General features: G+C 42.1%; 1 protein-coding gene and 1 long non-coding RNA gene across 2 annotated transcripts in view; both read right to left on the bottom strand.

Moving 5' to 3' along the window:
- The window catches only part of LOC310770353, a 571,729-nt gene that overhangs the window by 245,585 nt on the left and 313,591 nt on the right, over nucleotides 1-12,553 (bottom strand). The gene's annotated exons all lie outside the window — the stretch shown is intronic.
- Nucleotides 1-12,553, bottom strand: part of STX18 (syntaxin 18) — a 48,413-nt gene that overhangs the window by 1,840 nt on the left and 34,020 nt on the right. Inside the window, exons 5-10 of the mRNA XM_083630740.1 lie at nucleotides 12,257-12,323; nucleotides 9,485-9,600; nucleotides 5,422-5,510; nucleotides 2,648-2,706; nucleotides 1,530-1,599; nucleotides 43-123 (exon numbers count right to left, since the gene is read on the bottom strand). Coding sequence (XP_083486866.1) covers nucleotides 43-123; nucleotides 1,530-1,599; nucleotides 2,648-2,706; nucleotides 5,422-5,510; nucleotides 9,485-9,600; nucleotides 12,257-12,323 — 482 coding nt within the window. The remainder of the gene's footprint in view (nucleotides 1-42; nucleotides 124-1,529; nucleotides 1,600-2,647; nucleotides 2,707-5,421; nucleotides 5,511-9,484; nucleotides 9,601-12,256; nucleotides 12,324-12,553) is intronic.

The raw sequence follows: 12,553 nt of genomic DNA, 5'->3' as shown, positions 1-12,553 counted from the left end.
TAGTATTTGATTTTAAAAAGGAGGGGGGGAGGCAGACATTACCTCTCTTATGTCTTCATTTCCTTCCTTGATGTTCTCTGTTGCACCCACAACTAAGTGGTGGATACTGTCAATCTCAGCTTCCTTTTAAGTAAGTTGAAATATATAACGTAAAAAACTGGTCATAATCAAACTGCACAGAATCATTTAATTGTAGAGTAGGAAGATACCCTGAGGGTCATCTAGTCCAACCCCCTGCAATGCAGGACTCTCAGCTAAAGCATCCGTGACAGATGGCCATCCAACCTCTGCTTAAAAACCTCCAAGGAAGGAGAGTCCACCACCTCCCAAGGGAGTCCCTTCCACTTCCAAACAGCTCTTACTGTCAGAAAGTTCTTCTTGATGTTTAGTTGGAATCTCCTTTTTTGCAACTTGAATGCATCGGTTCCGGTCCTAGCCTCCAGAGCAGGAGAAAAGAAGCTTGCTCCATGTGACAACCCTTGACCTCTCAGTCTCCCCTTCTCCACACTAAACATACCCAGTTCCCTCAACTGTTCCTCATAAGGCTTGGTTTCCAGAGCCTGGATCATCTTGGGCACCTTCCTCTAAGCACCTTCCAGCTTGTTAACATCCTTCCTAAATTGTGGCACCCAGAACTGGACACAGGACTCCAGGTGGGGTCTGACCAAGGCAGAATAAAGCACGACTACTACTTCCCTTGATTGGAACACTATACTTCTGTTGATGCAGCCTAGAATAGCATTTGCTTGCTGCATCACACTGTTGACTTGTTCAACTTGTGGTCTAATAAGACCCCTACCTCCTTTTCACATGAGAGATAAATGTAAAGATCAAAAGCTATGAAAGGTAAGTGGCCTGTTGTCAGTTTCTGCTCGCCATAAACTGAGGCCAGAGCTAGCTGTTAAGGCACACCTGTAGCTACTGAAGCATGTAGCAGCACCTTCAAAACTCTTCACCCTCTTTCTCATCCTGAAGCAAAGTTCTTAACCCAAGGTACTATTTCTGGGTTAGTGGAGTCTATAACCTGAAGCATCTGTAACCCGAGGTACCACTGTACGTGGAATGAGTTTTGAATAATTTTTCAGATCAAATGGAGGAGGAGGGCACAAAATCTGCCCAATATACAATATTCTTTGGAATAAAACTATCCTTATTTGTGAGGTCACCAGCCTCACTCACCTCACAGAGTGCTTGTTGTGGGGGAGGAAGGGAAAGGAGATTGTGAGCCGCTTTGAGACTCTTTAGGGTAGTGATAAAGCGGGATATCAAATCCAAACTCCTTCTTCTTCTTCTTCCCCCCAGCAATGCCCCTGAACATGTCCAGGACATGTTCCCAAAGCCCATTTGAGCTGCAGAAGTCCCCTTCAGTGCAGTGGAGTCCCTATGGAACTCACATTTTATTCTTCTTATACTATGCCTGCCTTTTTGCGCTCAATCACTCATTTTGCCTCTCTAACTGCAGCCTTTTTACCTACTGGAAAAATACTAGAATACAAAGAGCCAACCAACCACCTCCCTGTGGTATTTACCTGCTGTAAGACCTTTTCTGTGAATATCTCTTGAAGTCTAGATATTTCAACCACCTTCCCTTCAATTTGTCTATTAAAAAAAATTAAAAAGCCGTGTAAGTACAAACATTTTAAATTTCTTACAAACTTAAGTAAACATAATATGGAGCATTTCTTATGAATGGAGAATTGCAAGCCACGTGAAGCAGATTAGCAAAAATAAATTTTAACTCAGTAGATCACTAGCTAATGGCTTCTGTATTGATGTGTAATAGAGAGAGAGAGAGAGAGAAGTATCCCTATAACGTTAAAAGTGGATAGATATGAAAAGGATGAAGATAGCTGAAATGGGCAAGATGACCTATTTCTGACTCTGTATAAGGTGGTGTTAGTCAGAAAACTGTGTTGTCCAATTTATCAAAAAACTAGCAAACATGAAGAGTGGTTCAAATTGTGCATAAGCCCATTAAAAAGAATCTTTCAGCTCCACTGATCTAGCAGCAGATTTATGAAAAGAAACTGTGAAACTATATCTACATCTTGGCTGTGAAGCTCTGCTCCCTGCCTTGCAGACCGTTCCCCACCTAGAATGATAGAATTGTAGAGTTGGAAGGGACCACAAGAGTCATCTAGTACGACCCCCTGGGATGCAGGAATCTTTTGCCCAACGTGGGGTTTGAATCCATGACCTTGAGATTAGGGGCCCTGACGGACTCCAGCTACAAAGGCTGAGGCTGCTGAAGAGGCCAGAGGCCATCCTGGCTTTGAGTCTTGCAGGCCTTTTCCACCTGGCCGGAGAGGGCAAGGCCTTGACTGACTCCAGCTGCAAAAGCGGAGGCTGCTGACCAGACTTGTGGGCTGGGGGGGGGGGTTGGGGTGTTCTGTTGGTGGGGGGTTGTTGCTGTTGGTTTTTTCATATCTTTATTTTAGATCTTCTTCCGTTTTGTGTGGAAGTCACACAGTTTGGTAATTTGGGCAATGACTACTTTTGTCATGTTGTGGTTATGTATCCGTTTTCATGTTGTGTGCTACTGTGAGCATGGAAAGGTGGCATACAAATGTATGTATGTACATAAAGTGGATTGGAAAGCACATTCTATGTGGCGCAAGGGAAGGCGAGGGTGCGGGGAAGGCTGTACCTCACTTCATCAAACAGGCTGTTCATTTCTCCGACAAGGCGCTGGTTTTCCTGTTCAAACTGGAAGGAGAAAGTTAACAATAACAACAACAATATGAGGCTTAAAGGTCATTCCACCCTCAAGCACACCCACAACCCACACCACAAAATAAACCATGAAATTTGGTGTGCAGGGATTCAAAGCCTCTGGAGATGAAGCATTCACAAACACTTTGGCAGCAATGACTGCTTTTGAAGGCTGATAATTACCGTATTTTTCCATGTATGAGACTAGGTTTATTTACCAAAAAATAGGTTTAAAATTGGGGCTCGTCTTATACATGGGTAATGCTGAGGCGTGTTTTCTTAATTTGGAGTTTCCCCAAAATAGGGGGCGTATTATACACGGAAAAATACGGTATACCAGGAACCTGGGACTTTCTACCAGTCTGAGTAAGTTACACCACAGTCAATGTTGGGTTTTACAATGCTGAATTAGGCCCATTAATTTCTGAAAGGAGTAGTCAGGATTTTCAGTGCTTTCCTATTTGAAGCAAAGTAACCTGTAATATAGAGAGCACTTTCACTTTAATGTTCCTTTGGGAAGACCCTTTAATCCTCAAAAACATATCTTAGATAAATGTAGCATTTGGAAAGCCTCTTGGACTAATAATCTATTGCAAAGCAGTCAAATGAACATGAAGTTGGACAGAACAGTGTATACTCAAAATAATTTACATGATAGAAACTGGAAATATGATTCTACAATGCTCAAACACAGATTTTCCTAAGAGAAATAAGGTAAGTGGTTGCAAACTGATGATGTAATGTGACAACCTGTATAATGACACAAAGAGAGCCTGAGGGCGATATCCAACATTAGTTATACACAAAGTAGTTCCACTGATTTTAATGGATCTACTCAAAGGATGTATTACCCAGAATAAAGTCCTTTATTACTGTTCCAGTACAGACATTTTTAAATGCAAAACAAATTATTTCCCTGAAAGAACAAAACAATAAAATGAAAGTAGCTTGGGAAAATTAGATAGAACAGAACAAGATTTTACTTTATCTAACTAAACACTGTGCCATGTTCTTATAAGAACTATAAAGTCCTTAATGTGTTAACAGGGGGTAAGGAAAATTCAAATTATCGCATAAAAATGTTTCGTAAACCAGCCTGCAGCCATTTGGGTTGCAATTTCCCCAAACACATTTTAATATAAAACTTTTGCAGTGTTTTCAATATTTCTTTCCATCTTAGCAGCTAGTTTAAATTAGCATAATTTTCATGAAATTGGACAGTCTACGTTTCCTGATATAAAGAGAAGAAAGAAAATGTTTGAAATCCACTTAGCTAATTAGCTGGATGCTTTAGAATTCAATTACATGACTGAAGAGAAAGAGCTTACAGGTATGATCTAGGCAGAGTGGAGCATTGCAAGACCACTGTATTTCAAAGATTAAAGGGCTTTCTTAATTCTTTCCTTGAAATCAGTGAGACTTTGAAGTGTTACTGCAATCATGATAGGATGTATTGTGATTGTGTACAAAAATTGGATTTCCCCTCATTCACATGAGAACAAAGACCTTCAGTTTTAAACATCAAAATGGAGGCCGAAGATCACATGCAGAAAATGACTGAACACCTACCTATCTGAATTTCTGGTTAAAGGCATGGTAAGGAGAGATGTGGTTAAGCAACATGTGTACTGATTTCATAAAGAGAATTAAGTCAAAATATGGTCATATGCTGCTGTATCTTACATCTCTTGAAAGACAAAACTCATGAACCAACGGACGTCTCCAGAATTATGGTCCCAAATAAGCAATCAGAAAAGGTAAGCAATTAAGTTTGAAGGGAAACTGGTGGCACTGTATCCCCTTCCTAACCCCGGATGCCTATGTCCTCGGTCCAGCCCAGGCATAGGCAAACTCGGCCCTCCAGATGTTTTGGGACTACAACTCCCATGATTCCTAGCTAACAGGACCAGCGGTCAGGGATGATGGGAATTGTAGTCTCAAAAACATCTGGAGGGCCGAGTTTGCCTATGCCTGCCTGGTCTAGCACAACCACACCACATGAGGGAGGGGCCAGGTGAGCAGAAAGCAGCACTGATCCCTCTGATTCTGAGAGGCACTGAGCTTGAAATCCCATCATAATGCAACAATAGCATTGTGTGGCATGGAAGGCCCTTAAAATGTCCTTAAGTGATTTTTGTACCAGTGGATTCATAATAATATCCTCATCGTATACCAGGTATGGGGAACCTTTGGCTCTCTCAAAGTTGCTGGACTACAATTCCCATCCGTCCCAGCAAGCATGGCTAATGGCAATGGATGATGGGAGCTGTAATTAATCCACATCTGGAAGGCCAGAGGTAGTATGGAAAAGTAAGTATAATAAATTACAGTATCTTCTTTGGGAAGTTTCTTTATGATTCTTAATGTTAAAATAGCTCCATCTGCTTGTGAACGGAAATAACTATTTATAGTAGAGATTTAAAGCAATAATTTAAAATCTTAAAGGGCAGTCTTAATTGCTGCAAAATACTTTCCCATGAACATAATGGCTTGACAACAATCACCTTCCCAATCATATGATTAAGAATTTTAAGCAGGTACTGACATAAAGAACCAGAAAAGCAAACACGCAGGGTGCATTTGTTGAAGCGTTGCTTAGCAGAAAAGGCAAATGACTCAGTGCATGCATTGGACTTATTTCATTTTCAAAATCCGTAGATATAGCTAGCTAGGGAGAAAGTCAACAAACTGGTAGAAAATACAACTTACCATTTGGATTTCTTCAGGTGAAAGCTCATCTTCTCCTTTGCCATCACCCCAAAGTCCAAAATTAGTGTGTTCATCTATCACATTCTTATCTGCAAAAGAAGAAACAAATTATGCTCAACATGTAGCCAAAAACTGCTAGACCTATTTAATATTATTCCTAGTTCAGCAATAACTGAACTGTCCATAATTTTATTTGCCTCAATTTTAAAAGCCAGCTTTTAATTCCTGCCACCAGACTTCTTCCTCTTATTGGAGATGTTGAGATGCTCATATTCTTAACTGATGCTGCACTTTCAGAAGCTTTAAAGCTGAGGTTTCCTCAAACCCTTTTGTGCCTGCTTGCAGAAACAAGGCAAAGGAAGGTGTGGGGGGGGGGATAGAAGCTTCACATTTTAAAAAAGGAATCAGCTGAGTGGCTGAATGTTCACAGTGCTTAAAAAGTTGTTTTAAAAGGGTGCTTAAAAAGCTGTTTTATGCTGTTCCCTGAGGCAGAGAATCATCCACATTCGATCAGCAGACAACATTTCTAAATTATGCAAAAAAGGTACTTTTTAGAACGTGCCCCCAGAGCACTCCTGATATTATTAGTTGCCTACTTGCATTACATAAAGGGGATTTTTGGGGATGAGTGACCCATGCTTACACTTCTACCCCAAAAGAGGTACCTCTCTGGGAGAGTGGAATATAGTAGTGTAATGTAACATTCATATAGAAAAGCCCAAGCTGTTTTTGTTTGTTTTCCTTCAGACGGAATCCAGCGGCTTTCTGATATTTTCAACATTGGCAAAAAGTAACATCAGTAGGCAACCTAAGGCCCAGGAGCCGGATGCGGCCCAATCGCCTTCTCAATCCAGCCCACAGACGGTCCAGGAATCAGCGTGTTTTTACAAGAGTAGAATGTGTCCTTTTATTTAAAATGCATCTCTGGGTGATTTGTGGGGCAAAGGAATTCGTTCATCCCCCCCCCAAATATAGTCTGGCCCCCCACATGGTCTGAGGGACGGTGGACCGGCCCACGGCTGAAAAAGGTTGCTGACCCCTGAGTTAAGGCACCAAACGCACCTGCTGGGATATAGTGTTAAAAGTCTCCATACTCAACTTAAGCATGTTGGCTTTTCAATTTTTCAAGGGGTACAAAACTAGATAGGGTACTGCTGCACTTTATTTTATGTTTGAAGCTTGCCATTAGTTGTGAACATTATTTTCCTACCAAGATCCTTGAGTGAGATGTGTTTTGCTTAATTTGTACTTGTTTATATTCTTGTCTCTGAAAGTGTTTTCAATTAGACCGGCAATGTTGTGAGATGCTCGCTTCTCTTGGGAAGCCCTTCAGAGGACTTCTGTTTAAAAACAATTCTGGATGAGGTATTATGCTGAAAGACACCTCCCACGTTAGGCTCTGTAACTAGGCATGGTGTCTGGAATTACTGTTCTCTTCTTTATTAAAACAAAGGCTGAAGAAGGCAGATGAAACATTTTTGGAACAGGGACACTGGCATGGAAAGGGCACCTGCCACATTAAATCAAAGCTACATTTCTTCTTTCAAGGGAGAAACAAGAGTCTCTCCACTGTGATTATATATTAACATAATATTCCATGGTTCTTTTACTATTATGTATTCATTTAAAAATTAATGATTCTTTATTTGCGTCAGCCATCGGCCATAGCAATAAAACAACAATACGATATATAAAGAATAAAAGTAAAAAGTCAATTATATAAAATACATTTTAGGGTTTTGAATCAACAGTCAAATATTGATTGCCCCAGCTAAAAACCTTGCAACCTTTGCTGTCACCTGCTCATCTTGATCTGCCAAGAGAAAGGACACTGTGGCAGTGGTTTCATTAATTCACACCCAGTTCCATATCTTTTGTTCCTACTTCCTGATTTTTTTAAAAAAATATCCCTTCTGTTTATGCTTCAACAACAACATTATTTTATATCCCACTCTGGATGGCTCTCACCAAAAATAGTAAAAACACAATACAACATCAAACACTAAAAACTAAAAAACTTTCCCCCCAAATGCCAGAGGTTTGATAGCTTTTTCCGGAAATGCCTTTTCCCCATCTCCCACCTTCTTGTGCAACCTTTACGAAAACTGATGACCTACCTCAAAAAATGACACTGCCTGAAGGAACTGGGAAGGGAAATGATGCTGGTTTGACAAGAAATAGCCTTTCCCTGTGTAAGGTACACACCAGTGCTGTGAACAGAATATCTGCTTATTATTCAGAAGCAGATAATCTCTCTTGCATTAAATGGTACCAATTCTGCAAACTAAAGCTATGTTAGATGGAGTACACAGCTCTGAAATCAGATTGTTTTGTTCAACTGAAGGATATAGTCATGTTTGCTTTAACTATATCCACACTTTGAACAAAAAGCCAATGTGGTTTTCATTTAAAAGTGCCAGCTGTCACCTACAGCCCTATGCTTATTTACAATATTCACAAAACCAGAAAAAGTCAGCTTACAGAACTACAAACAGAGAAAGAGTGGGGAAGAGTAATCTAATACACACAAGGACTTCTGCTGGCACAACAGGGCCTCCCCTGCTTCCCCTACATTACCCAAAATTGGCTGGGAGGGGACTGGGAGAACCCCCAAAAACAGCAAGGTGGGGAGAGGAGAGGGCCGACTGGTCCACCTGGCAAGATGCAATGCTTGGCAGACAAAACGTTAATTCCACCCAGTTCCCTCTATTAGCCCCTAGGAACCAATTAATTTTAAGTACTACCAGTGCCAGTGCTCTTATTGTTAGGCAACTGCAACCGGGATGGATATCAAGAAACAGGGGAAGGTGAGAGCTCACAGCAGCAGGTGCCCTTAGTCCCAGATTAGCTCTGGTCGCCATAGCAGCCTGTCTCCTACAGGAAACAGGGGGAATGCGATTTTCACATTTGCACACTTATTTATTTATTTCAGAAAATTTATACATTGCTTGATTGTAACGGAACCTCAGAGTGGTTTACAGACGACAGAACAGTAAAACCAAGAAAACATTCGCAACCCTACTTTTAAAAAATTACAAAAATTAAATTATTAAAACAGATTTCTAATTGAGGTAGGGTTGTCTGAACAAGGATGCTTTTAGCAAACACCAAAAAGGAGTACAGTGGTACCTCGGGTTACAAACTTAATTCGTTCCAGAGGTCCGTTCTTAACCCGAAACTGTTCTTAACCTGATGCCCGCTTTTGCTAATGGGGTCTACCCCGGCGCGTGATTTCTGTTCTCATCCTGGGGGAAAGTTTGTAACCTGAGGTACTACTTCTGGGTTAGCGGAGTTTGTAACCCAAAGCGTTTGTAACCCGAGGTACTACTGTACAGTGAAGGCACCTGCTTGATCTCAACAGGCAGGGAGTGTAAGCGCTGCCACACTAAACGATTAAGCTCTTAAAAATGTGGGATGGGTATTATATGGCATATGTGGTGGTGCAAATTCAGCCCATCAAAGCGGTCAAAGGGGCACATGTGGGGTAAGGCAATCTCAATGGTAAACTGGTCCCAAATTATTAAGGGTTTTGCGTACTAATAGCCACACCTTGAACCTGGCCCAGAAGCAGTCCTTTGAGCGCACCGGTTCTATGCTGACAAGGCCTTGGGAGTGTTGCAGCACTCTGCACTAACTGCAGCTTCTGGATCAAGTGCAAGGGAAACCCCAGAGAGAGTGCACTGCAGAAATCCAGTCTTGGAGTAACCCAGTCTATAGTGGATGCATTGTTTTCAGTCAGTTCAGGAAGGACTGGAATTATTATTCTTGACCCATATGCTGCTGAAGCCCCATAGGAGAAACCATGCATCCCTGTCTGTAGAGTCTCCTTCTCCCTCACTCCCATGAGGTCTTTCAGGGAAAGCCAAAATAGACATGTTTCTCCCCATGTCACACTCTGGGCCCATTCACACTTCCATTTGTTCCATGATTTCCAGTAAACCCACTGTTTACTGCTGAATCAACAAACGCCAATCTGCAAAAAACCTGAGCAAATGCTCATCACATACAAACACACCACCTCTAAAAAGTGGAACATAGAGATAGAACAGGACTGAAATATCACCTCTGTTGTCTTCACAAGTGAGTTTCTCTTCAGAATCTTCCGAAGTTGTTTGAGCATTTCTTTCAGGAGAAGAAGTTACTTTGGATTTATCACTCTGTTCTGGCTCAAGCCTGGATCTAAATGAGCAAATACACAAACAATTAAGAGCAAGCAAACCAAGATCAAGTGCAGCTACAGGCTCATACCATGGTCCATTATGCTGGAATAGCACATCTCTCCCTTCAGCTGGAGGAAAGTTGGGGCAGGTTTATACACACAGCAGTTGGCACTGTGGTGCCGTATGATAAGGCAACAGATAAGATACCCCTCCTCCTTGCCTGCCTCTGTAACGTCAAGTTCCTTTCATGCAGTAAGAGCTAACAGTTGCTGCTCTGGTGGCATCTGGAACTTTGTATTTGCTTTCCCAAAAGAGCCATGTACAGATCTTTAAAAATGATGCTTCTGTTTTATAATGAATTATGTGTCTGGAAATAGTGCTAAAATATGTATATTTTCTGTAATAAATTGCAGAACATAAGAAGCTGCCTTATATGGAACTAGACCATTAGTCCACATGGTTCAGTACTGTCTACACCAGTGTTCCTGCATTCCCAAATGTCGAAGAACTACAAGTCTCATCATCCCTAGCCTTGGGGATCCAAGGTTGAAGAACCATGGTCTACACTGATGGGCAAGAGATCTCCAGGCTTAAAGGCACAAGTCTTTCCCAGTCCTACCTGGGAAAGCAGGTGCTCTACACGACTGGTTTTGTAATCTTAAAACCAGTCAGGCAGCGCTGTAAATAAACATGCTCTGGAAGGTGCTCAGTAACAATACATGGAAAATAAATAAATGTTGGAATAGAGAGATTTAACACTGCTTTGTTAAACATCTCCACCTTTGCATTAAGAATCCTCAGAATAATTTTAAGAAGTGTGGCATGTACAAAAGGCTTTTTAAAATAAAAAATAACAAGAGAGAAATTAAGTGTTGTCCTCCAGATTAAGTCCATGAGTGTGGGGGTTGAGTCTAAAGATCCAGAAGTTTTCGCTTCCTACTAATATGCCCAGATTTGATGGTTGCTCTATTAGGAAATACCGTATTTTTTGCACCATAGCAGTCACTTTTTTCCTCCTAGAAAGTAAGGGGAAATGTCTGTGCATGTTATGGAGGAAATGCCTACGGGTGGCATGCCTACGGATTTTCCTCCTCTAAAAACTACGTGCGTGTTATAGTCGGGTGCGTGTTATAGAGCGAAAAATACGGTACTTCCAAGTTGGAGAGGTTGTGGCCCTCAGAATCATTTCCCCTAAAACTCCTGTAAATATACACTTTAAAGCTACTAGTCTCAGTAAGGAAGAGAAACATGGTTCTTCCCATTTTTCCACATGAGGTCTAACAGCAGTGGCTTCAATGACATGAGGCAAGAACGGCTAAGCATCCAGGCACATGCAGTTCCCCACATTTTAATACTTCACTTTGCTGCTGGATTAGCATGGCAAACCTTTAGAAGAGTTTAATGAAACTAAGTTACCCTGAGAGCCTTACAGAACGCCAAAGGCAAGATAAAAATGGAGGGAAGCAAACAAACGAAACCCTTGGAAGGTTGTTGTAAACCAACTCTACAAGAAAGTAAAAAGAAATTCAATGTTTGTGTCACACTCAAAACTGGAGAGAAAGTATGTGGGCATGAGAAAGAGAGATGGAGGAGGGAGAACGCCTTCTTGTGCAAACTGCAGTAAGTGAAGCTATGGGTGGCTTGTTGGGACCATGCAAATTCCTGGAGAGGAGTTTGCATCTGTATTGCTCCGCCCCAAACTTTTTTACTCCCATGCTGTATTCAACTAAACCAAGGTTTGTCCCAGGGCAGGAGTTGGCAAACTTTTTCAGCAGGGGGCTGGTCCACTGTCCTTTAGACCTTGTTTGGGGCTGGACTATATTTTGGGGGGAAATGAACGAATTCCCACAAATAACCCAGAGATGCATTTTAAATAAAAGGACATATTCTACTCAGGTAAGCCACCCCCAGCCGACTCTCCCCTCCCTTCTCCACAGCACTGGATGAGCCCCGGTGGCTGCTTACCTGTGCCTTGCGAGTGGCAGGGGCTGACGGTGGCGGGACGATGAGCGGCGCACAAAAGGGCTCTGGAGAGGGGCTGGCAGCAACAAAGCCCAAATTGAGCCTGCTTACAACGGCAGCCACTCGAGCGCGAGCGCTGCTGCTGTTGGCACCAACCAAGCCCACCCCCTTCCTCTCGGCTCTAGGCAGGGCGGGGAGAAGCCAGGAGGAGGGAGGGAGGAGGCACCGCCAAAAGCGTGTGCTGGCACAGCCCGAACAATCAGATCCACACCAGACAGTCCTCAGGCCGGATCCAGAAGGCAACTGGGCCGGATCCGGCCCCCGGGTTTTAGTTTGCCTACCCATGTCTTAGGGTGTCATTCAAACCCAGGCTTGTACTTAAGCTCTCTCCTTCAACAGCAGCCAAGGTTTCTTCTTGACTATGATTTGTGGTTAGTGAGGAGAGAGCTTATACACAAGCTCAGATTCCAACGACATACTAAACCAAACTAAAGCAGTGAAGAAATGAAAAGGACTGGGGAGGAGCAAAGCAGGAGCACCTTCCTCTTTGGGATCCTGCACTTTTGTGCATCCCTTGTAAGGTGCAGTTTGGCTTTCTGAGGCATGTGAATGAAGAACATACCTATTTACTACAGAGACATTTCACCTGCTCACAAATTTAATGAGAGTTCCAAAGAATATCAAAAGCACGGATTTAAAGGAATATTACTTACAATCTTTTCTTATCAACTACTCGCTTGACCCGGATAGCCCTTTGTTCTGAATACAGCTTACACACTCCTTTATAGTTATGAAGATGCCGTGTAAACAAGAGGAAAATGGTATACATTAACATAAAAAATGTCTTGCTAGATCAGGAACCACCCAGATGTGCCTATAAAACCCACAGGTTGAATATGATGGGTGTCTGACTGACAATATGCCACCTTTGTAGTATATGCTACCTCTTTGATATAGCACTTCTGAACATAGAGGATCAATTTTTAAGCTATTAGAGCTAATAGTCATTG

This window comes from Podarcis filfolensis (genome assembly GCF_964270895.1).
Source record: "Podarcis filfolensis genome assembly, chromosome: 9".
Classification (NCBI taxonomy): Eukaryota; Metazoa; Chordata; class Lepidosauria; order Squamata; family Lacertidae; genus Podarcis; species Podarcis filfolensis.
This window is presented reverse-complemented; position numbering and strand designations above follow the sequence as displayed.